This window comes from Semicossyphus pulcher, unplaced genomic scaffold, assembly GCF_022749685.1.
Source record: "Semicossyphus pulcher isolate SPU_LCO1_2020_fin unplaced genomic scaffold, fSemPul1.0.p SCAF_6, whole genome shotgun sequence".
Taxonomy (NCBI): domain Eukaryota; kingdom Metazoa; phylum Chordata; class Actinopteri; order Labriformes; family Labridae; genus Semicossyphus; species Semicossyphus pulcher.
The window spans coordinates 14,965,865-14,991,102 of NW_027211737.1; the positions used below are offsets into that span (position 1 = coordinate 14,965,865).

Here is a 25,238-nt window from a genome sequence, read left to right on the forward strand (position 1 = left end):
CAAAGATAATGAGGATGTCTTATTCCGAGCAATCTAATTCTGTGAATGAACAATCAGGGGAATTGCGTCACGCTGTAAGCACAATGATATATAATGTTCTCGAGTTCTTTTTTGTGAGCATGCACACAGGTGGTTATACACATCCAGCAGATATGGAGCAATAAGAGCCTTCATTTGGAGTACTGCTGAAGATTTGTAAACAGAGCAGTCACCCAGCTATGAGGGAACGTTCCCAAAACATTGGCTAACATTATCTACAAGTTCTAATTACGTTTGAAAGAAAACGCTAACTGCAACATGGTAGAAATTTCAAATTAAATACCAGACCCACTCATGTTGAGTCCCTATGGATGCATGCAACACTGTGCCAAGAGTGGTCCCCAAAGTTACTCTGCGTATTGGATTTGTGCAGACGTAGTCTTTCATTTGTAAAACATACAACATGTCCTGAATGCAAGAAGCAGGGTGGTGAGGTAGACTTCCAGGTGAGGAGAATATGTTTTTTAGCAACCACCATTCCAAAATGCAGAGCATTCTGCATACTGTACGACAACTCAAACTTCTCTGCAGAGCATTCAAAGACGGCCAGGTTGTGGTTGGGTGGAATGTCTCTTGAATAGGCCCCAAAAGTTTCATAGTACAGGGCAAAACCAGAAAAGATGGATTCAAACCAGGGACTGAACGTACCCTTTGATACACCGGTCAGGTGCTCTATCCATTGAGGTAAGTTTAGGGCATCGCTTGGAGTTTTTTTTTTTTTTTTAAGATGATATTTTTTGGCTTTTTGCCTTTATTTGATACGACAGCTGAAGAGAGACAGGAAATGTGGGGAGTAGAGCGTGGGGGCTGACATGCACCAAATGATCAGCAGACCGGGAGTCGAACCTGCAATCAGTGCAATGAGGACTGTGGCCTCTGTATTAGGGGCGCCTGCTCTACCAACTGAGCTAAACCAGCGCCCTGGCATTGCTTGGAGTTTTGAAATCTTTTTTAATACTTATATTTTAATTAATTTGGAACGACTGCAGTTGAATTAATGTTGCATTTAAGGTTACATGATTGCACTAGAAAGGGAAGTACAGTCAATGGTCCGGCAGTTGTTGGTCTCGAACCAGGGTCTAAAAGTCCCCTTTAATACCAGGGTTAGATACTCTATGCACTGAGCCAATTGGTTGCCCTTCCTTCAGGGGTTCATTTGGGGTTTTGAATTCTTTAAGGTCTTGCATTATTGTAATGTTAAATGACCGCAACTGAATCCTTGTTGTGGTAAAGGTTGGATTCACACCAGGGTCTGAACTTCCTCCTGCACTAAAAAGGGGAGTATGATCATTGATCTGGCAGAGGTGGGACTCGAACCAGCACCATGCACTCACCGATACAAGGGACAATTGCTCTATCCCTTCCTCTGGGCTCCTCCTCCTGGGCTCTTTGTGACCAGAAGCTCACTCTCACTCTCTCCTGCGAGAACACGCCCACCCCGCCGAGCTAACATCGTCAGCATCACAGCTACCTTTGCGCTAGCATGCTAAGCACCGGTTAGCATTGTCCTACCTGGTTTGAGGCACCAACCTGTCCAACAGAAAGAAGGCCAACTCTGCATCGCTCTTTCGCCATGTTCGCCGGTCTGAATGGGGCCCAGCTGCTAATTTTAACCACTCCCATACTCACCTATACGCTGTGATTGGCTTTGGGAACCAAAACAGCGCCCCGCCTGAAAACGTACCGTGCAATGCAAAACAGAATAGATGCAGAGGGAAGGGTCTCTCAAGGGTCTGCACACACACTCACCAACACACATGTATAGAGGCCCATAAGTGATGATTTATATTATATTATATTGAGAATGCAAATAAATTAATCTTGTTTTTTCATAGAAAGGGTGTCCCTACAGATTGTAAATTGTTAAAGTCCAAACTAAGTGACATTGGTGGCTTTGTAGTTGCTCCTTACAAATTTCAAATGAATGAACTTCATCCTAATGTCTTTAAACAAGAGGTGATTGAGTGATGGCCTTACCATTGTTTGAACTCATATAAACCGTCACAGTCTCTTATTCTTCTTGGGAGCTGGTGTGTAGGAGGCAAAGAGCGACAGCTCTCCTTTGTAATTTGGAAACTGTGAATGTCTCTGTAGGAATGGGAGTAAAATGTGTGACATCTGAATGCATGTAGAAAAAAAGTGAGAAAATCCCAAGTTTTCAGCCTCTACATCTTCTGTTTCCTCTTTTCACAAACTGTTCCTGTGGTACAATCTTAGGTTGCCATGGAGACAGGATCACCCACATGTCTCGTCATGAGGAGGCTCTTATCCCTGACAACACAGCTGCTTCCTCCATCCTTCACATTTGGCGCGTTGCTCGTCACTTTGCATATTCTGCACAATACTTGAACCAAAGCAGCTTTAGAGCCGAACATCCTGCTTCAAAGTGTTAAAGAGTTTCGCGACATGAGAGAATCACACTGATGTTCATTTATTTTTGATCTATACAACAACGTCCTCACAGGCTTTTCTCTTTTCCTCTCATGTGGCCGGGCTTAGGGGGAGAAATACCCCACAAAAAGCACAATGACGTCATATAGGTCTAAGTTTTCCTTTAAGCAATCCAGCGCAGCACAAAGTACTTAATAATGTAAGTTTTATTTTTCTGAAAGTCTTCACATCATTTCTGCAGCCTCTCCTCTGCGTCATCCTCACAAATATGGGCATTTCCACAGCTGCTGCTGAAAACAAGTCATTCAAAGAGGTAATCTCACATAAAACATGCGAGTTCACAAGCGTGACGCAAGTTGCGGATATATACAAACACCTACGCGAGTTGATTCTGCGTCTGACTACAGAAAGAGAGGAAATTGCTGTGCCCACTCACTGTTACTCCGCCTTGAAGTGAGCTCTCGCTGCTTGACGTTCCAGGCCTTTAAAAAATGAGCAGAGCAGCGGCTGAACTGCCAAGTTTGTACTACACAGTTTTTACCACATATCTCACACCGATAAACACCGTGTACTCTATCTATCTGTCTGTCTACCTGTCTGTCTGTGCTAGATTGAAATAACACAGTGAAAGTGTTCTCAGTACAGGTGTGTGGTAGAAAGCAGTAACACAGTTAATCCTCAGACTCCTGGTTGTTGCACACTCTCTAACTCAGCAGCCACAGCATCACCTGAGGAGACTTTACAGATCCCCGACAGACAGACGGGTCCGTGCACCAGCTCAGAATAGCTGCATTAATGTGATGGTGACGTGTTCTGTATGTGCTGATTTAATGAATAAGCTGTCAAAAATGCTACGTTCAGGGTTAGAGTGCTTAAGACTGAACGAAATGTTCCTATTTTTACAAATGTTCTGTGGTTGATTTAGTAAGTGTTTAGTAAGAATAATAAAACTGTAGCTGCAAGATCCATAATCAAATTTCTGAACTGCAGGGTTGTTATTTTAGGTTCAGTCCAGACTCAGAGTGCATTATCAAGTTAGGCACCATCCTCCTGACAACTCTGACGGTGTAAGAATGGAGGCCAAGGACCAACTTCCTTCCTGAATCTATACGATCGAAGCAACACTCTACACATTTACTCACTTTGATATAAGCCCCATAAACTAATGATTTTTATATCAACCCTTTAAACATGCTGTGTCCATATGGTTCCCCTTTAGGCAACAGTAATATAGTCCCAATAACTAGGGATGCATATTAGGACTAGGATGATATATTCGGCACGTTATCGGTATCTGCAGATTATGGCTTGAAAATGACATATCAACATCGGCACGTGTCATTTTTCTGCCAATATTTTCCGCAACGATTTAATTATGCCTAAATGCTCTATGATTCCCTAAAAAGCTTCACCTAATGCTACGACATTAACTCGGCACGAGCGTGCGCACTGCCTGCGCAAAGTTATCAACAATATACAAATGAAGACTATAAAGTCACACAACTCACAACTTTAAAAAACTCTTAATCAGCTAACAGTTAGCTCACATTCTCATATTTACTGGACTTAACAACATCAAACACGCTGAAAATACATTCACGGCCAAAGCTGAAGCTAACAGAGGGTAACATAAACATCAGTGCAAAACTAACTTATATACGATAAAAATCAGCAATCACTGATGTCTCTGTAGTAGGTGCAGTAAACAAGTCCGGGCATGTCTCCCTCACTGCCCTGTTTCGGGAGGATGCTGCATTCAGGTGCACTCAGAAACGTGAGTGATCAGACACGTGACCTTTTGTACAAGGCCTCTTCTGTCAACATGTAGAAGGGTGCAAGATGTCTGCGGTATGGCAGTTTTGGGCCACTACAATAAGAGTAGATATCAATTCCACTACAGGGGAGACTTGATGTTCTCTGCAATTAGGTGGAATAAACATGTGCCTAATATATCAGCATCGAAATCGGCAAAAAGGGTTGGAAGATATCGGCATTTCGGATATCTTCCACAGGTACTTAAAGTACACTATACCCACATTTAATTACAGAAATAATGAAAAAGAACTAATGAAAACAATGCAACATTTCTATGTAAGTGCTTAACATTACAACAACAATTCATACTCTTCTACTGGGACTTCTGTTTTCAAACTAATTGCTGTGTCCCACCTATGCACTGAAACACCTCAGGGGAACAAATTAGGGTCCAGAAAACAGTTAAAGTTCTGAGAGAAGCTCATGCAGTAAAAGAGAACAATAATCGGGCCTGGTGGTTGTTTAACAAGGGCAAAGCAGACATGACAATACAATGCTCCTCAGAACATGATGGTCACCAATCCCTCGGATGCAAGCACTTTGATGTTTCATCAGTGTAACAAATAGCAGTTATTATTAGATCACTCATATTTTCAAAGAACCTGTATTGAGGAAAATTGTAGCATCTCTGACACACTTTCCTCTTCATGTAGAATTACACTATTATGGTAATGGCCTCTATGTATGTACCTGATGTGGCTGATGTGCCCTTATATAGCAGAAGAACCTCTTCAGGGACTAAACAGGTGCATTGAAAGTTGGACAAGGATACCTTTTGGTGATTTAGAAATTGTTCTTTTGTACAAAACAATCTTATTTTACAGTAAAAGATGAGACGTAGTGAAATGATAGGAGCACATGACAATAAGAGACTGATACATGTTATTATGTAACAGCAAGACTGAGAATACATCAAACAAGGACCCAAAAGGGGTAAATGTTTTTCTGCTTCTCTACTTAATGGTCATTTCAATGTAACCATGGTCTTAGTGCACACATGAATTAAGATTCAATGCCCAAGATTTCAGTTACTCCCTTTGTTATGTTTGTAACAATTGATTTTACACGTGACGGTTGTTTACTTTTTAGACTGTTTGCCTTTATCTGAGAGTCGAATTTGTTTCTTTTTCTTTGGATTTTCGCTTATTTTTGAAGTTGTATCTGAAGTCATCGATATTTTCTTTGTTTGTTCAGCCATAGTAGATTACTGTTTACTCACAACACTTGCAGAGAGCAGAAAAACAGCCGCTTAGCTCCGCCTACCCTCTCTGGCAGACCAACCACTGCTGGGTGATGGAAAACGCATCACTAACTGGGCACCGCTTGTGAGTTTTTTCCACAAAAGTCACCACAGACACCAAGTCTGTAATAAAACTACACTGCAAATGTAAAGGCTTTCATCAGTGGGCCATAGGCTCAATCACCATTGTGTGACCTCATTCAGCGATAGATAGTGACTTTTATTTAAATGAAAATCTGTGTGCAACACAGTACTTTTTCCTTGGGATTACAGTATGAAAAGTATGTTGTGAAAATGCTTCTCTGCTGCCTGAGTATGATGGGATTTTCCTCTTAGAGTCTTTGTCAGTAAACAACTTTATGTCCAATTGAATGTAGTAGGCCTGGTAAGTGAAACATAAAGCAACTACACATTCCATTACTGACCTTACTTTTAAACGGTTTTACTTTAATGTACTGATTGCTCACGATCAAACATCTAATGATTCTGTGATGTAATTCAACACTTCACTGCAACGTCTGATTCATAATTCTTTCTCGTAAAGATAGAAATGTGTAAATGCATTTGCAATAGCTCTTGTGGAAATTCCCATTCACCTCAGAAGCTAGTATTTGTTGCTCATCAACAATAAACACTGCAAATTTAATAGTACAGCAAATGATTCGTGACGGGGGTGAATTTACTTTACGACTGCAAATTGTTTACTAGCATCTCTCGTCACTGTTGGTCAAAGTTTATTAGGCTATTAGTGCAATAAAGTTTCCCAGATTTCGTTGAAATTACATTATCCCACAGAAAACTCATCACTAATATAAACTTCAATCTGACTCAGTCCTTCAGAGAGGTTTGTTGACACTGCAGGATTAGCTCCACAGCTGCTGGCTGTTTAGAGATCCACATGTGGGGATAAACACTTAGTCTAGTAAACACACTGCACATGTTGGGGTTTTATATAAGTCACCCAATAATATCAACACAACAGGCAGTGTGTACTCACACAGTCATTGTTGCAGCCTGACTGAGGGCGGTGTTTGGAGCACAGTGGAAACTTGAAATGTTAAAGCTGAGTCATGAAGAGGCCAAAGCTGTCACACATCGCCACCTGCTGGCTCGCACACTGTTTAAGTGCCTGTATAGTACAGAGTGAATTCTTTTCTTGACGCTGACTAACTTTTCTCTATAATAGTACATGTACAAATATGAATATATTATCCAATCAGTTTACTAATCTTTATTTAATTCTTCTGCAGACTGAGCAATAAACGTGGTTAAAAAAACGCACTACTTCTTTGGTGTGATTACATCAAGTCCACCAGTTTTTTTTTTATTATATTAGACACTATTTTACAAGTGTGTATTAAAGATTGTGGGGTTTTTTTTATTTCAAATATTTAAAAAATGATTGTTGTTTTGAACCTGTTATTTGGGGTTTATATTAGATGTCCAGTTTAAAACAAACTGTGTGCACAAAGTGAAAAAACCCTATAAGGAACAATGTTTTTCAACTATTACGTTAACACTGTGACATACTTTCCACTAAATAATGCTTATTCATGTTCTGATAACATTCACAACCAATTTTACACAACTCAGTGTTTTCAGGACTTGCAGTTCATTCAGTGCAAAACCCTCCAGATATTTGTTACGCAAATTATAATCAATAAACGTGTCCATTTTCTCCTGTAATATAATAGATAATAATGGGGAGCATATTAGTATTACAATGGGCTTTTTGCTCCTCAGTCCCTCTAACAGCACATCAGCTGAGTGGGCAGAAGCTGGACAATCACAGAACCAGTGTAGGTGTAGGCCAGTGTTAATCAGGCACATCCGTTTTACACTGTAACAATGGAGTGTGACCTTCTGTCACCCATCTCTCCATAACGTACGTCACAGGATAACTTGTTGACCTGACAATTTCGCTCATTCAGTGAGGGCCCACTTCTTCCTGACTGCATTGTTCTGCACGAGAAGGCTTCAAATGGGCTTCAGAATGATGAGCGGTAAAGAGAGACAGATAGTAGTGGTTGCTCTTGTTTTACACTACTTAAACATGAAAACAAGGCCACCCGTGTAAGGACGATTACTTTTGTTTGGCAGCTGTACAGCTTAGCTTTTATGTGAGTGTAAACAGTATATGCATTAAAGGTTGTTCAATGCTGCTTCAACTGATTGTCATTATTATGTTCCAACTCAACGCTGAGGTAAGACCTAAACAGAGGGAACTGTCTGAAAACTGTGACTCATATGTTTGCAGGGTCCTCCAAACTAAGCCCACGCTTCCCTCCAACGCCTGATGGGGGATTCTGTTTACCTACTGCGACAAGTGTGAAAAAAAACATGTATGATCCCAATGACAAATTAAACTCAACATGTCTTTGCTTTTGTTAAGATTGAAGGGTTTTACACCCACCACCTGCACCAAGTGAGTCAGCGTGGTTAATTGTTACATATTTCATCCTCTTTCCCTCACAAGATAAAGCTATGTTTCTGCAGGTGGAGCCCATACAGTCAACTGTAACACTTGTTTCTGCGTGTGTTTGTTCATGAATGTATGGTGGGGTTGTTTTTGGGTGTCAAATTAAAAGTATGAGTCTGAGGTACATAATAGACAAAAATCAGATTACTAGCTCACCAAACGTGACATGCAATACAATAATTGTAAGCACTTATAAGCAGAATCACTCAATTAGAGCTCTATTGTGGATTTTCCACTGTTCCAGAATGATACTTCGGGCACTAAAACCTATAATGCCTGACCCACGCAACTCAAGTGCCAAGATCAAATCAAATGTAGTCATTCAACACAGGAAAAACACTAGTAACTTTCTGTTGTGCTGCAGGAAGGACGCCCACCTCCTGTCCTGGATCCATTTCAGCCAGGAAGCACGTTTATCACCAGCGCCCTTTGCACAAACATCTGCACGTCATCCCCTGACTTCAGCAGCTGGTGCAAGACTCACCTTCACCCCACCTGTCCCCTATTTAACGCAGTGACCCATAAAACACTGTAGAACTATTTCAAGAGCCTGATATACACAGCCAAACAATTAAACAGTTATGCTAAACTAATATTTCTGGTATTAAATAGTGCAGAATTAACTCTTTTACATGTTACTATGAACAAAAATTATGAGTTTTCACAGTCATCCAAATCAGGAAGGAAAGGAGGAGGGAGGAAAGGTTAAATGGGTGGATACTTTTAAAGGGTGCTTTTGCCCTCTGCTGGCCAGTGAGCGTACACTCAAAAAATCATCCTGATTCAATTCAAAATGATTTCTGTACATATGCATTTAGTCATTGATATTCTATATTATGTCCAACCCTTCTGAAACGCATATGTAGACATACATGTTTTTTTTTTTGCAGTGTTATAAGTTCATATACTGATGTATGGATTGATTTGATTCAGCCACAGACATATAATTCAGTTTTTTTTGTCAGGTCTGGAAAAATTGAGTAAGAAATAGACCGTCAAATAAGGTAAAGAAAATAAAATGTGATTTTAAAAAAAACAGAAAAACGTCAATTAAAAAAAACAGTGAAAGAAATCTTGTTCTTAGTGACATTTTGATCCAAATATACATCTTGTTTGTCACTTTAATTACTTTTCTTTATATTATAATGGTAAGTATCAAGTGGGCCAATGCAGCCTAGGCTACAAGTGATTGATAAAAACTTGTGGAATGATACCTCATTTGTTCCATTTGAAGGCATTTTTATCAAAATGACACTTGCTTCAAGAAACATATAGTGACATAAGTGTTAATGATTATAAAATACAGCTTTTAACATGCCATATCTGCATAAACAGTCACAGGTAGCTACTGTAGGAGTACAGGGTATCAGCTGATATGTTTCGAGGAATGTTATAGTAAAATGTCACCGTGAGAGGTATTAAAATTCTCGACGCCTTATAATGGTAGATATGTATGGGTGGTTTAATTTAATCTCCAAATGTGTATTTATACCGTAGATTTACCGTTTATAAATGATTACCGTTAGTCTGATCGGTGGTTGGTTTAAACGTCGTCACGACTAGAACGGTCACCTGGAGCTCTGATTGGCTCAGACAGCTCATCCGGGTACTGCGCGAGAAAGAGCCCATTAGCTAAAGGTACCAATATGGCGGAGGTAAGAGAGAAAACAGGGGAGAAGCAATCGAACTTAAATCGATATTTTTAAATTTTGTGTGTTGTATTTTTCATTTTTATGTTATCGATTGAAGAAATAATGTTTTTTGCCTTCTGTACAGCGTGTTTCGTTTCATAATTGTCAGTTTTAATCCTCTTAAAAATGCTTGAATGTCCGGACCGATCCTTCACTACAAGGCCGCTGCGCCTCCGCTCTCTCAGCTGCTTTGGTGTAGCGGCTGTGTAAATTGATACGTAAATTTAACGTTAGCTTGCTGGTTAAAGGAAATAACATATTATATCGAGTTTGTTTTGAATGGAAATGTATTTTTCCAATTTAGGCTAAATTAGCGGCACATTTACTGGAAAGATCATCAAAGTCTGTCGATGGCAGTGCCGCGCAAAAGAAATTAGTGTTTACATTTTTCTGAGCGTTAACAGGAGGCTTTGGGGTTAGCTTGCTGGCTAGCTAACTGTTACAGGAGCCGACACTGCGTAAATCTTCCTCTCTACACATTCCTGTATTTTTACTACGACCTGTTACGGATTGAATCGTTTTACTTCCACGGTTTATACCACATTTTGCCCGTAATTGTCCCCAGTGTAAAGCGTTTTGTCAAGGCTAACATTGTGTTAGCCACCTATTTCAGGTAACGTTAGCGGTAAATGCACTGTTTTCTTTGGTCATAATGTAAACCCTGAAAAGCATTATATCTCACTGTGCTTGATCGACCCTTTTGGATCAAAGCGTTAGCATAATAGTTGATAGAGTTGAGCCCGTGTTTCAACTATTGCACTCATTTATGCTCTGGTTTTCTTCTTTTGCAGGCTTCCCTAGGGAGTTCAAGTCCAGGTAAGACAACTAAACATTGAGTATTATTGTCATCTGCAGTGTATGATGTACTTTATTAGATTTATGTATATTTCAAACAAATAATAATACAATTGTCACATAATACAAATATCCTAATGATGTTATTAGGGCTGGGCGATATGGCCAAAATCCTGTCACAATATAGGATTTTTCACATCTTGATAAAGACTTATTTCATGATTTAGCATGTTTTCTGGTAATTTAACACGTAGTCTATATGAAATAACCACATGGTGAAGCCAATTTTTGGATAATCCTGTGTGAATTAAATACTTGATAGAGTTTCAGTTTTTGTGTGGACTGAGTCTGAGTCCTTTCCTGCACTTTAATTTCCATGTTATTAAACAGCGCCTCCCTCTATGGTTGGCTCCAGATTCACTCCCAGGTGTAAGGATTAGAACGTAAAGCGTTGTCAAAATGACGTAAAAATTGCCTTAAAGCAGTTCAGCTGCTGGTTTTGTGACATCATGATAGAGACGATATAGAAAAACGCATACGATAGACATTTTCATTTGTTTTAAAGATATATATTGTGATATCGCCCAGCACTAGATGTTGTATAATATATTATTATAATCATTGGGTGGCTTTGAAATTGGCTAAATGTAGTCCTCTTCTAATTGTCTTTTTAAAATCAGAATCTTTTTATTTATTTTATTTTTATTTAACCTTAATTTAACCAGGAAAAAGCTCTTTAGATTAAAAATCTCTTTTTCAAGAGTGTCCTGGCCAAGACAGGCAGCAGCACATTAACAAAGTTTCAGACAAACAATGAGCAGCCATACGTACAAACATAACACAGAATACATGACTACAATACAGTAAAAGACATGAAATAACAAGTAAAACCAGTCAAATGTTGTTTAAAACAAATCATAAATATCTCAAGCAGAACATCTACAGCCTGATGTGTTCCTTTAGTTCCAGGTCTTGTTGTAATTCATTCCATGTGTACGGAGCAGCAAACTTAAACACCCTTTTTCCCCACTTCTGACCTTCTACTTTCAGAGCAAGAATTGTTTATTTATGTGCTAAAATATTTATGATTTTGTTTCCTTTTTTCTCTCCCTTACTTAGTTGGCTCTTTATCGTCAGAGGACCATGACTTTGACCCAACTGCAGAAATGTTAGTTCATGAGTATGATGACGAGAGGACTCTGGAGGAGGAAGAGTCCCTGGAGGGAGGGAGGAATTTCCGCTCTGAGATAGCAGATCTGGAAAAGGTAAAGTCATAAACGAAAATGTTAAAATCTGCATTTATGCATTAAAAAATATTTATGTGTTGTGAATTAGAAAAACTTCTAAGCTTAATCCAAAACAGCAACTGGATCGATGGATGGATAATTAGGAAAACAGACAGCAGTGCTGCAGATGTTGACACTGTGTTGTCAGTGTTTCAAAATCAGAGTAGTATGTAAAACTTTGACAGACGCTGATTTGACCTTTTCGTGATGAAGACCAGGGGAAGCTGGCTGATTCAGAGCAGCAGATGCTACAATTAATTAAAATCAACTAAGTTTAAGTACATTTACATTCAAATAATTACAAAATTCTTTTTTTAAATTCAGCTATGTTTTGACATTTTTTTTTACTCCAAAAAGTGAAACACCTGTATTTATAGATCTACAGTTTAGCAGAGTAATAAGTGCTTCTTTTTTTTTTGTCTGCCAGGAGGGGAACATGCCTTTGGAGGAACTATTGGCCATCTATCGGTATGAGGCTTCGGCAGGCTCCAGTATAGACAGCTCATCTGGAGACCTGACTGATGAGCTGCCTGACATGACTTTGGACAAGGTAAATAACTGCTGAAATCTGGTTATGGTAAATGATTGAAAAACAGATTGGGGAAAAGAGTGATTGTGAGTGAGTGTGTTTGACTTCAAAATGTAATTGAGACAGTCTGTTGATTACTTTTCATCTGCCCTATTATCTAATGGATCTTATCTTTTCTCCCCAGGAGGAAATAGCTAAAGACCTGCTGTCTGGGGACTATGAGGAGGAGACACAGTCCTCAGCTGATGATCTGACCCCTTCAGTCACCTCTCATGAGGCTACTGATTTCTTCCCAAGAACACTTCGATGTAAGTGACACATGCTTACTTTGCTAAACTGCAGGATTAGATCTTGTCGTGCAATGTCATGCAATAATTTTAAAGAACATGGATTACAAGAATGAAGCCACTGAAGCTCACAATAAATTTTTTATTGGTTAATGGGCTATTTTTTTCTTCAATGATCCATTTATTGTTTGGTCTTTTAAATTTCAGATTTTAGTGAAGTTAACTTTTCTTGCGATTGGCTAATCATCTCAGCTTTACAAAACAGCAATACCTTTTTTAACATTTTAATATTTGGAAAATATGTCGCACAATATGGACATTTCCATCTATCTCAGCAATGTGAAAACCTTCTCGAATCATGTTATAAAAGAAAATTGGCCAATTATTTCTTTTGCTGCACTCTCAAACAGTGCAGTTTATTCTCTTTTAGGTTGATTAATAATTAAGTCATTATATAGTGAAAGTGTAAAAAATGTCACATCTTGATCTATTTGACTAAATTCTAAAAAATATGATACAAAATTAAGAAAAGCAACAAATCCTCATATTTGAGGAGCTCGAGTCTGAGAATGTTTGACATATTTACTTAAAAAAAGACGCAAACATTAAATCGATCATTTCTTAGTGAGTGATTTTCTGTCTATTTGATCAATACACTAATCGTATTAGCAATTTAGTCATTGTACGACAAAGCAATTCAGTGTGCTTTCCAAGCGATTTAGGGGACATTATGTATAAAGTATGTTGGAGGAGATCCTGCTACCTGTTATTATTGTAGCAAAACTGGTGCCAGGTTTGGTAGGTAGTGTTAAGCCTTACGAACAAGGTAGTGTCATAAGATTTCAATGCATGTGACGGTATTTGCAGGTGAAGGTATTATATTGTGTTGTCTTTGTTTTGTTCAGCCAACGCTATCTCTGATGGTGATAAAGAGTCAGAGTGTGATGAAGATGGCCCGAGCCCAGAGGACTCCAGGAAGGTAATGACATGTTTCATTTCAGAGCGATCAAGAGCACTTAAAACGAAGACAGTTGACATCATGATAAAATGAATTAACTTTGGTTTGCCGCTAATATTTTGATCTGCTGCTCTAATCAAAGGAAATAATGGTGGGAACACAGTACCAAGCAGAGGTTCCTTTGTGCCTCTGTCACTACAAAGATGGGGAGAGAGGTAACTGTTTTTAGCACATGTTCTTTAATGCGATTACATCCATTATTTCTATCCTTATAACAAATATAAGGAGACTTATCTAACTGTAATCTACTCTTGTCTCCCAGTTTATGAAGATGAAGACGAGTTATTATGGAGCCCAGGTACATTGGCTGAAAACAAGGTTAGGAGTTTCCTGTCTGACGTGTTGTCACGGACAACAGATGAAAAGGCAGGGTGCGACAAACCAGGGATGCACGTTCGAGACGATGAGCAGGTCAGTCATGTCTTCATTCACCAAGCCTTTCATGTTGTTTCACAGAACAGATTGTGCTATTAGCGTTATAATTGAGCTTGTGCAGGCTATGCTTTTTTTGTATAGCAATTCTGATTGGGTGTTTGTTTGTAAGTTCAATTTTTCCAGTTTTGACCATCCACCATCTTTTCATGTAGGCTTTGTTGGAGCTTGTTAAGTGCAACTACAACACCCGTGAAGCACTAGAGAGATACTGCAGCCGTGTAAAGTCCTCAAAAGGTAAGCAAAGGAAGCTAAGAAGAAAGTACTCGCCTATGCCTAATAATCTGCTCCTTCAGCAATTTGCTGTCTGTTCACTGTTTCGCTATGGGTGACTCAGTTTCTATTCAACATTTTCATTGTTTCATACACCTGCAGTTTTATCCCTTTTTTGCATCCTTTATCATGAAAGTGTGCAGTTGTTTGAGTTTAAAGGGGAATCTACACAGCTTATTTTTGACACGCGTGTGCCCGCTCAAACGTTATTCAATGCTGCAGTCTCCACCAGCCGTGTATGCTGCGAGTGTAATACACGAGTAATTTTCTGCTGCTCCATTGGTTTTACACGTTAAGTCTATTTTCTCCCCGCTGCTGCGCGTCAGTGAAGCGTAGAAAGCTATTGACTGCTTTGTAAATACATGCCCATAACCAAGCAATCCATGTTAAACCATGTGATGTTATTTATTTTGGCCAACTTCGATTTCAGTTGTTGATGAGCAGGCAAGATGAACTTGAAAGAGCAATTAATCTGTACATTTCCTCAACATCTGGGTGAACCAGTCCTATTAATTCATTCTCATTTAAATTCTACATCCAACAGAAATACAGAATGTATGCACCATTAAGAAATAAGTCGGTTGTAAAGTTGTCCTTTCTACTTTTCCTGCAGACTGTACACTTTTTGGCGTCACTGCCGCCCCTATTTATTGTCAGGAATCACAACTACCCTTGGCTAACTTTGAGACTCGTCTTTTTTCTGTAGTCGCAGGTGTAGATTGCAAAATAGATGCTGCCGTGACGCTTGCGTTGTGTGGAAGCATAAGCTAAAATAATACCAAGTAAAAAATACACAATACTTTTGGGCGTGCTGTAAGTTTCAGTTCTGTGTGTTTTGTTGTATTAAGAATTTGTGGTTTCATTTCAGAAAAATCACCTCCGTGGTCAGAAGAGGAATGCAAAAACTTTGAACACGCACTACAGATGTATGACAAGAACTTTCACCTCATACAGAAACATAAAGTGAGTCTTATTTCACGTCCCCTTTTACGTCCACATGAAAATGAAGACATCTAAAGCTGTGATTGTTTGTGATGCTTTTAAACGACTCCCTCGTCCTCCTCAGGTCACAACACGAACGGTAGCAGAATGTGTGGCGTTTTACTACATGTGGAAAAAGTCGGAGCGCTTTGACTTTTTTGTGCAGCAGAATCGGTTTGGGAAGAAAAAGTACAGCAGCTATCCTGGTGTAACGTAAGTGGCAGAAGAAGATTCAGCATATATGTTGACATTCCTTTTTTTTTTTGCTTACGTTTAATATGATTAGCTCTAACATTTAAAAAAACAAAAACAAAACGTGCATTTGGAAGAAACTTACATGTTTGTTTTCCTCCAGCGACCTCATGGACCGGCTGGTGGATGAAGCAGAGGGACTGGCAGTGGACAGTTCCTCCTCCGTGTGTTCAGGAGCAGGTGGAGGAGGGAGGCTGGAGACCACCACAGACCAACAGCTCAGCCTGCTCAACTCCATCACTGCCAGCGACCTCACAGGTCAGTAATAACACTTAGTATTCATGGAAAAACCTTACTTACCATGTGTCTTGACTTGATGTTAATAAAGTGTCCTCTCTCCTTGCAGCTTTGAGTAACACTGTTGCTACAGTTTGCAGCCCTGCAGAGGTTAGTTGCTTGGACTCCTACAGCTTTCCTCAACTAGAAAGTCTCCATCGTGGGTCCCTAAACCACGACGAATCCCTCGGGTTCCCTTCTAACGGCGCCGACCCCGACTGCCTCAACATGCTCGACGCCGGCTTCTACCACTCCGACCTGGGCCAGCTAGGAGGAGTGTGTGTCAACAAGGACTGCGAGCGGCCGTCCAAGAGACTCAAGATGGCCCTGCCTGACTCCTTTATCAATGACGTGTCTGTGGGTAACCTTGGAGTGGACTTCGAAGCGCGACGGACAGCGACGCACCACCACCGTATCACCGGCGCCAAAATGGCAGTGTCTGTCACGGACTTTGGGAGCTTGGCTGGCAGCGGGGAGCCCAACGGGTTTCTGGGAGCACACGCACGGCACCACACACAGCACACTGCAGCACTTCAGTCAGAGTGATCTTCCTCGTGGTCTTCCCTTGTTCTTCCCTTTTGAAACCCCTCATCCCGCGTGTACATAAGACTGACCTCACTGGAGAATCCGATTTGTTTAAATTCTATTATATATATATATATATATCTATATATATGTATATGAATATACTTTTTTGTTTTCATTTTTTGTGTAATATGACATCAGTGATGTCTATCATATAGAACTAAAATCTTGATTTCTCTCAAGAGTTTATATAGCCATTTATTTTATTTCGTTTTGCAGTCTTTGAGATGTGTAACGTCCATGTACAGTGGGGCCCAGAAGCTGCAGTAGGAGAGTTGTGTATCTTCCTCCCTCACATCTACACACATCTTCGGAGCTACAGTATGTTATCCTGCCATTCTTTCCAGCTGCCAAAATTGGCTTAGTTTTCTGCCTCTAGTATTTAGTTGCTTGTCAGTTGCTTGAAGTGGTACTTTTATTTTCTTAAATTAGTGTTTGGTTTACAGGTACTTTTTTTTTTTTTTGTATCCAGGCTGGTGCAAATGGTTTCATTTGCCACCAAGTACACCTGGCTAGACCTTGTATGAAGAGCAACACTAGCGTGGAGATTAGCTTGGAGACCAGGAAGTGTGGTGGCTTCAGCTGCTTAGGCCTTCCAGTTTTGTTCTCTTTCCTTTTTCTTTCCTCCTGTGGAAGCTTGTCCATAGTTTGTCTGCTTGTTTACTTTTAAATCTTTTGAAGTTGCCAAACTGGAACATTTGAATGTTTGCAACAGCTATTTTTTTTTTTTAATCCCATGTAGTCAAATGAAATTATAGTTCCCGGATCATAGTTTTTCTTTATATTTACAAACAGTTGAAGAAAACCTGTGCTGAGAGAAGTCTGGGAGTCACCTTGTTTTACAGTTTTTTAAGACCTCCTGTAGGTAGACAAAACAGCAATATAACAATGCAAAGATAAATGTTGGGTTAATAATCATTTAAACATGAACATCAGGCAACATTAATTATTTATTGCAGATATTTACCTTTTTTATGACATTTTCTTTAATCCTTTCAATCATCCTTTCACTATTAGGCAAGTTTAGCTATATTTGTCCTTTTAGTTGTAGTAAAGAAAATATGCTCCTAAATTATATAATGCCATTTCAGACCACTTTGCAAGCTTGGGTTAACCTTCTAGCAGTATTATCTCTTTATTTAAAGCCACTCTGTTTTTGTATTCAACCTCTGCCTAACCTGTACTTACTGGGGAATGCGTTGTTTAATTTGGTCCACAATTTCTTGGAGTCTGGTAGCAGAGGGGGAGCTGTTGTCTCTTGACTGAAGTCCATAATTGTGAATTGTGAAATGTCAAGCGGGCCATCGTCAGTTGATTGGATGCAGTAGTAGTGTTAATTTATCTATGCATTGTGCTATGAATAATTAGTTTGTTTCAGGGGTGCATCATGTTTGTCATGTCCATAGATTTAGTACTTCACCATTATGTGTGTACAGACAAGATTCATGCCTATAAACCATCATTACGTTCGATCAAGTTATTCAGTTTCCATGCCCAGCACCATTGAAGATATTCATTCTGCATTTCATGTAAATAATTAGCAAATAGCCTTTAAAAAGTCTATTAACTGACCTCTTACACTTGTGAATCTGTGTTGATACAAAGGTTTTAATTTGATTCCTTGTCAAAAGGCAATAATTTGTAGATATGTACAGAAATTTTGGGTTTTGAATTTTCCCGGTTGACTTGGTGTTTAAATTGTTTTTCTCTCTTTTGGAAAGTCATGATCCCCAGGACTCAGCTGAAACCACGCATGCCAGCTGGGTCCGTTTCTCGAGTGTACCACTGAAAACGGCTTTACCTGAAGACGTATTGATATTAACTCAGTGTTGCGAATTTGCATTCACAACTTGCAGCCATGTGTAAAAGACGCTCATCTTTCTTTCCTTGGAAAACTCTTTTTACATGTCGTCGTCTATATTTGTCTTGATGGTAAAGGGATGGCTGCTGTTTCAGTATGTGGAGAGCTAGTTTCTCTTTTAATGCAATGTGCATAATGCAGTAGGTCCTCCAAGCTCTTCTAGCTTTAGCAGTGCAGTGATATTTATTTCACCTGTGGTTTGTACAAAGACTCAGAAAAACTGTCAGAATGTAAAGGCCATTAAGTAGTAGAAGTAGGTTTTTCACCACCCTGTGAACTCTCGAAAATGTGATATTTTATTGATCTCTCTGGTATGAGACTTGTGTGTGCAAGCAAGCACTAAACAAATTTATTTTATATTTTGTATTGTGTTTTGAAGTTTAAAAAGGAAAAAAAATTATAGCAGTCGTGGTTTTGAAAAAGAAAAAAAAACTCCTGAGTCCTTTGACGATAACAGAAACACCTTTGTGAATAAAAACCTACAAAACGTAAAAATGTATATCCAGAAATATAGACAATCAAAAACTTCACTATGAGAAATGTTCAAGAAGCTATCTTTATTGTTTATAAGAATTGTACATAAACATTGAGTTGTTTTTTTTTTCTTTTGTTAAACATTATTTTGTATTTTCTGTTGTACTTTAATACCTTGTGTACAGATCCAGAAATAAAGCTCTGGAAAAGGTTCAGAGATGATCGCATGTTCTTTATTATCACACGAAAGAAAGTTTCACTCATTCATGTAGAGAGAGTGTGGTTTTAGCACCAGGAGAAATGTTAGCAACACAAGCTAACTGAAACCAATGATGTGATATTCATACGATTTCATTGTGAGAAATCTGCAAAAGTACTCCCATTTTGAGAATTATTAATTAAAGTATTGTAATAAAATCTCTACCGCATTTGTCACTTCGCTTAACAAAGTCCAATCTTGACTTTTTGGAAAAAAAGAGGATCATGGTCCCCTTCTGTTCTGTTTCTGGAGTTTTCAAGCACAATACTCAGTCTTCACCGCTGGTTTTCTCAGCTGTCTCTAGCTCATGGAAAAGTAGAGATGTTCAAAAGTACCAATTTTGCAAGCATTTTATGTGATTGTTGAAAACCAGACAAAGGAGGTAAATGGTCCCTGAGGTGAGATTGTTGTCATCTGCTGTTTTCTGAGACCGACAAGCTAAACATTAAAACCCAAAATGATCGAGTTAAAAATGGCTAAGAATCGTGAAAAATGTGATCATCCACATCTCATAACGTAGGTACAAACTCCATATGACGATACACAGACTTGTGATTAAACTTGAGCTGAGATTGTTTTGCCAATTTCAGTCATGCAGGGTTCATCGCTAAGAGATGATTTACCCAAAAGTTCAGCTAAACCTGCAAAAAAACATTCTTTATTTTAGAAAACAAAAAAGCTAATATCCATAATTTAACAGAACGATTCATGCTTGTTATATTTAACAATATAACTGCCAGGAGTAAACCATTTACAATATTCAATAGACACCATATAAGGGCACAGCACACTGACAGCTGTTCTGTTTGAATTTAAACACATTGCCTTCATCTATTGAGAGGAATGGGCAGAGTCAGAAAGTCCTCAGCCAGAGTCACTTCTACGCCACTGTCCTGTAGAGCATCTTCAGCCTGTCTCTTAAGCTCCGACACATCGCCCTCGTCTCCCTCCCTCTGCAGCGAGCAGGGTTTGTACCTCTGACTGAAGTGGTACAGCACCAGCCTCCGCGCACAGCAAGCCCGAGCCACCCCTGCTGCCATCTCAGGTGTGCTGTGTCCGTGGTCCACCGCCTTCTCTCGGTGCTCGTTCCCAAGGGTGGCTTCGTGAACCAAAATGTCCGCTCCATTGCACAACCTCAGAGGTCCTTCTCCGAGAACTGAGCAGCAGTCCCCTAAAATACAGACTTTCCTCCCAGGAATGGTCTCTTCCAGCACCTCGCTCGGTAAAACCACACGGCCACTCTCCAGAGTTACAGGCTCTCCAGCTTTTAGCCGGCCAAAAAGAGGCCCAGGTTTCAGACCTGCAGAACATAAAATTACATCATTACACTTTTCCCCTCCAAATTATATTATTGTACATTAATTGTAATACAGCATTGGGTATAAATCAGACAAAATCAACGTCAAAAACTGACTTCAAACACCACTGGCACTGACGTCAAAAATCGACTTTAAAAACTGGTTTCAAAAACCCACATCAAAAACAGACGTCAAAAACCAACGTGAAAAACGGGCTTAAAAAATCACCGTCAAACACTGACGTCAAAAACCAACGTCAAACACCACCGGCGCGGACGTTAGAAATCGATGTAAAAAATAGGCTTCAAAATCAATTGCTTACACTGACGTCGAAAACCAACATCAAAAATCACCTTAAAAATCTTCATCAAAAACTGTCTTCAAACACCACCGGCACTGACGTCGAAAATTGACCTTGAAAATCAGCATCAAAAACCGACCTCAAAAACTGGCTTCACAAATCGGCGTGAAAAACTGATGTGAAAAACTGACTTCAAATATTGCCGGCACTGATGACGAAAAACCAGCGTCAAAAACCGGCTTGAAAAATTTTCATCAAAATATGCCATCAAAAATCTACTTCAAAAAACAACATCGAAAATCAACCTCAAAAACTGCCTTCAAAAACGAATGTCGAAATCCGATGTCAAAAACTGGCTTAAAAAAATTACGTCAAAAACCGACGTCAATAATCAGCTTCAAAAATCTGCATTAAAAACTGACTGACGTCAAAAATCGAAGTGAAAAACTGACATCAAAAACCGGCTTAAAAACTCGCCGTCAAACACTGACGTCAAAAACCAACGTCACAAATCGGCTTCAAAAACTGACGTCAAACACCACCGGCACGGACGTTAGAAATCGATGTAAAAAACAGGCTTCAAAAATCAACATCAAACACCGCTGACACTGACGTCGAAAAACAACGTCGAAAAACAACATCAAAAATCAGCTTCAAAAACTGGCTTCACAAATCGACGTGAAAAACTGATATAAAAAACTGACGTCAAACACCGCCGGCACTGACATCGAAAATCAACGTCAAAAAAACCCCAACTGCCTTCAAAAATCGACTTCGAAAACCGTCATCAAAAACCAAAACCGAAAACTGCCTTCAAAAATCAACGTCAACAATTGATGTCAAAAACTGTTGTCAAAATCGACATACAAAATCAGCTTCAAAAATTGCCTTCAAAAACTGTCGAAAACTGACATCAAAAACCAACGTCAAAAATCGGCTCCAAAAACTGATGTCAAAAACCGACATCAAAAAACGGCTTCATTCTTGCTCTTTAAAACTGACGTCAAACACCGCCGGCACTGACATCGAAAATCAACGTCAAAAACCGACCTTAACCGACGTCAAAAATCTGCTTCAAAAATGTACGTCAAAAACTGCCTTGAAAATTCGACTTCGAAAACCGTCATCGTAAATCGACCTCAAAAACTAATGTTGAAATCAGACGTCAAAAACTGTCTTAAAAAACGAACGTCAAACACCGCCAGCACTGACATCTAAAAATGCCTTAAAAAATCGATGTCAAAAACCAAAATCGAAAGCTGCCTTAAAAATTCGACCTCAAAAACCGACCTCGAAAATCGACCTCAAAAACTGCCGTCAAACACCGCCGGCACTGACATCGAAAATCAACGTCAACAATTGATGTCAAAAACTGTTGTCAAAATCGACATACAAAATCAGCTTCAAAAACTGTCGAAAACTGACGTCAAAAACTGGCTTCACAAATTGATGGGAAAAACTGACGTCAAACACCGCCGGCACTGACATCAAAAACCAACGTCAAAAATCGGCTCCAAAAACTGACATCGAAAATCAACGTCAAAAACCGACCTTAACCGACGTCAAAAATCTGCTTCAAAAATGTACGTCAAAAAATGCCTTGAAAATTCGACTTCGGAAACCGTCATTGTAAACCGACCTCAAAAACTAATGTTGAAATCCGACGTCAAAAACTGTCTTAAAAAACTGACGTCAAACACCGCCAGCACTGACATCTAAAAATGCCTTAAAAAATCGATGTCAAAAACCAAAATCGAAAGCTGCCTTAAAAATTCGACCTCAAAAACCGACCTCGAAAATCGACCTCAAAAACTGCCCTCAAAATCTAATGTTGAAATCCGATGTCAAAAACTGGCTTGAAAAATTGACGACAAAGACCTACGTCAATAATCAGCTTCAAAAATTGGCGTTAAAAACTGACACCGCCGGCATTGACGTCAAAAAATGCCTTCAAAAATCAACGTCAAAAATCGTCATCAAAAACCAAAATCGAAAACTGCCTTCAAAAATCGACGTCAAAAACCGACACCAAAAATCAAGTCAACAATTGACGTCTAAAACCGACTTCAAATACCAACGTCAAAAACCGGCTTCAAAAGTCGACCTCAAAGACTGACATCAAACATCACCGCCATTGACATAAATAACTGGCTTCAAAAATCGCTGTCAGAAACTGGCGTAAAAAAACTGGCTTCAAAAATCTTCCACCCTCAAAAACAACTCACGACTCTCAGTAATACTAGGTCAACAGCTCAGGTTAACGACTCCCCCTTGATTACACATCTATTAGCATACTAATGACCTACAGAGGCTTGAAGGTTAGAACTGAAGAAGCCTTTCGGATGAGAGGTGAAACATCTACAAGAACTTCAACCAAGTCCAGTTGCCTTTTGGATTAAGCTTAGAATTACTTTTCATCTAATTTCCATGAATTAATTTTATTTATTGCTACACAATAGATGCCCAAAAAAAATCACAAAATCATTCTTGCAAGTAAGTTTTTTTGTTTAAACAGTTTTAGAGGTAGAAAGGAAGAGAAATCTAAAAAGACATAAAGTGCATTTACCTAGTTCCTTTAAGAGTTCGGTCTTCAGTCTCCCGGGTCGATCACACTCCTGAATGCAAAATCCAAAGGATGGGACGCGGTGGAACAACCTGAAGGCCTTGACCACAAACTTCTTGTCTTCAAAGAGGTGGTAACTTTCACTGGAGACATCTAGGGAGATCGTCCTGCCTGGCTGCTCCTGTGGGTGCAGAGGACCAGACTCTGCTGTCACCTGAAGAGACATGCAAACAAAAAATAGAACATTAGTGATTACATGCTCCTGGCATAGTTTGTATGTGTACGAGTTCATCTATGTTGACAGTGTGTTGTATCATCACACAGTTATAACACAAACGTTAATCACACACCTCCTGGCTGAGCTGTCCTTCCTCTGGACTCTGGTCAGCTGTGGGCTCCAGCTCATGAACTACAGCAAAACACATTATACAGATGAGATGAGAATGGAGTTTATTCAAATTGAGTTAAATAACACAAAAAAACCAAAAACCAAATGGAAGAAGTAGTTGAAAAAATGGTGTAGCACACACCCTGCAGGGGAGGTTTTCTCTGCTGCTTAAAATGGATACTTTCTTTTTCTTCTGAATGTTTTCAGTTTGATATAACAGTAACAGAACTACATAATTAGTATGCAGAGTGAGGAAAAAAAGACATGTACATTATCACAATGAGTCGTCTTTATGCACAGCTGCTTTGTAGAAGGTTTCTGTCACATAACTCACTGAGGCAAAATATTTGAAGTAATTCTGAAGATGACAAACTATTTGAAATGTTTGTTTCAAAAATCATATTTAATATATTTTTTCCTGAAAAGACTACACTGGTGTAGACAAATTAGAGCTCAGGTTGTACTTTTTTGGACCTACCTGCATAAGGGAAGAGCAGCTGTGACCCTGTGAGGCCAAGTGTCACTCTTAGAAAGTGTCGGAGGCCCCGGGGCCCGTATATTTCAACACAGTTGAGGTTTTGCTGGGGGTCGGGGTTGGTGTTGAGGCTCACAGTGCAAAGAAGACCAGGCAGACCAAACAGGTGGTCTCCATGCAAGTGGGAGATGAAAACCTTGGTGATTCGACCTGAATAGAAAACATGACATATTAGTACACTTTACAGATACTTTAATGGGAGAGAGCAGGGAAAATGTGTCTAGATAAATCATGAGTAAGTAAATTAGATCGAAACTAGTAAAATGCAGCATATAAAGAGTACTTAAAGAGATGTCTAGCGGATATCATATTTGTATGTATGATAAACAGATTTATGTCTTGATAAGACATAGTACAGATCAGAGGCTTCCTTCACCTGAGATACTATAAGTCATAGAAAGTAATTTCATTGTTAAGTGTCAATCGTGAAAAGTAATACACAATAGTAACAACTACTCAATAAACTAGTTTTGTAGCTTTTTCATGTGCTTGAACATGTATGGTCTTGAAGGAATAACAACCTTAATATTGTATTCTACTTTTGGAATATGAGGATTAAAGGGAAGCCTCACCAAAAGTGTTAACGAAAAGAGTTAATAGTGAGTTGTCTATGGGGTGGCAGTTACGTTTAGAAATACGTTTTGTCAAGTTGATGTCTTCTTCTCCAGAAACGTTCAATGAAGGCACGAAAGGCAGAACGAGGAAGTGCAGCAAAGACTCTATGGAGCGGCAGTGACTCACCGGCTCTGAGCTGGCTCTTCATCAGTTGTGTCTGTGTTCCCTCCCCGCAGTCAAACAGCCAACACTCCCCGTCTGTCCGCAGCACCAGAGCCGAAGCCCCGCGATGAGGGGACGGGTAGGCCGAGCCGGTCCCCAGGAAAGTCATATCCATGGTCATCGTACCAAAGGTTACAGGAAAACTGTTTAAAACAAGACTTTAACTAGAGCTGAAGCAGCACCATGCTCACTGTAAACAGTCCCATGGTGATGACGTAACACGAGCGACAGTGCGGCGTTCAGGGTTAGTCGCATTTGTCGTAAGATAGTAGATTTAATTAAATTTCTGGCTTTTAAGTTTATACGATTCAAAGACTACAGCTTGATTTAAATTAATAAAACACAATATTAAAGAATTATTAGCAAAACTTTAATTCTGATAAATAAAAACTGTCCTAGAAATCAATAAGCAA

General features: G+C 39.4%; 2 protein-coding genes across 2 annotated transcripts; one reads left to right on the forward strand and one right to left on the reverse strand.

Annotated features, from left to right (window-relative positions):
• The first annotated feature begins 10,443 nt into the window (after positions 1–10,443).
• mier3b (mesoderm induction early response 1, family member 3 b) lies at positions 10,444–18,861 on the forward strand. The gene is made up of 12 exons (XM_069683393.1): positions 10,444–10,471; positions 11,570–11,715; positions 12,164–12,286; positions 12,450–12,573; positions 13,458–13,531; positions 13,653–13,725; positions 13,833–13,981; positions 14,158–14,239; positions 15,144–15,238; positions 15,342–15,469; positions 15,612–15,766; positions 15,855–18,861. The coding sequence occupies exons 2-12, from the start codon at positions 11,617–11,619 to the stop codon at positions 16,328–16,330; spliced, it is 1,578 nt and encodes a 525-aa protein (XP_069539494.1). The 5' UTR covers positions 10,444–10,471; positions 11,570–11,616; the 3' UTR covers positions 16,331–18,861.
• A 73-nt stretch (positions 18,862–18,934) lies between these two features.
• On the reverse strand, positions 18,935–24,946 carry elac1 (elaC ribonuclease Z 1). The gene is made up of 5 exons (XM_069683392.1): positions 24,790–24,946; positions 23,992–24,198; positions 23,476–23,534; positions 23,129–23,339; positions 18,935–20,263 (listed from the first exon to the last, which is right to left on the reverse strand). The coding sequence occupies exons 1-5, from the start codon at positions 24,944–24,946 to the stop codon at positions 19,791–19,793; spliced, it is 1,107 nt and encodes a 368-aa protein (XP_069539493.1). The 3' UTR covers positions 18,935–19,790.
• Between the last annotated feature and the right edge of the window lie 292 nt (positions 24,947–25,238).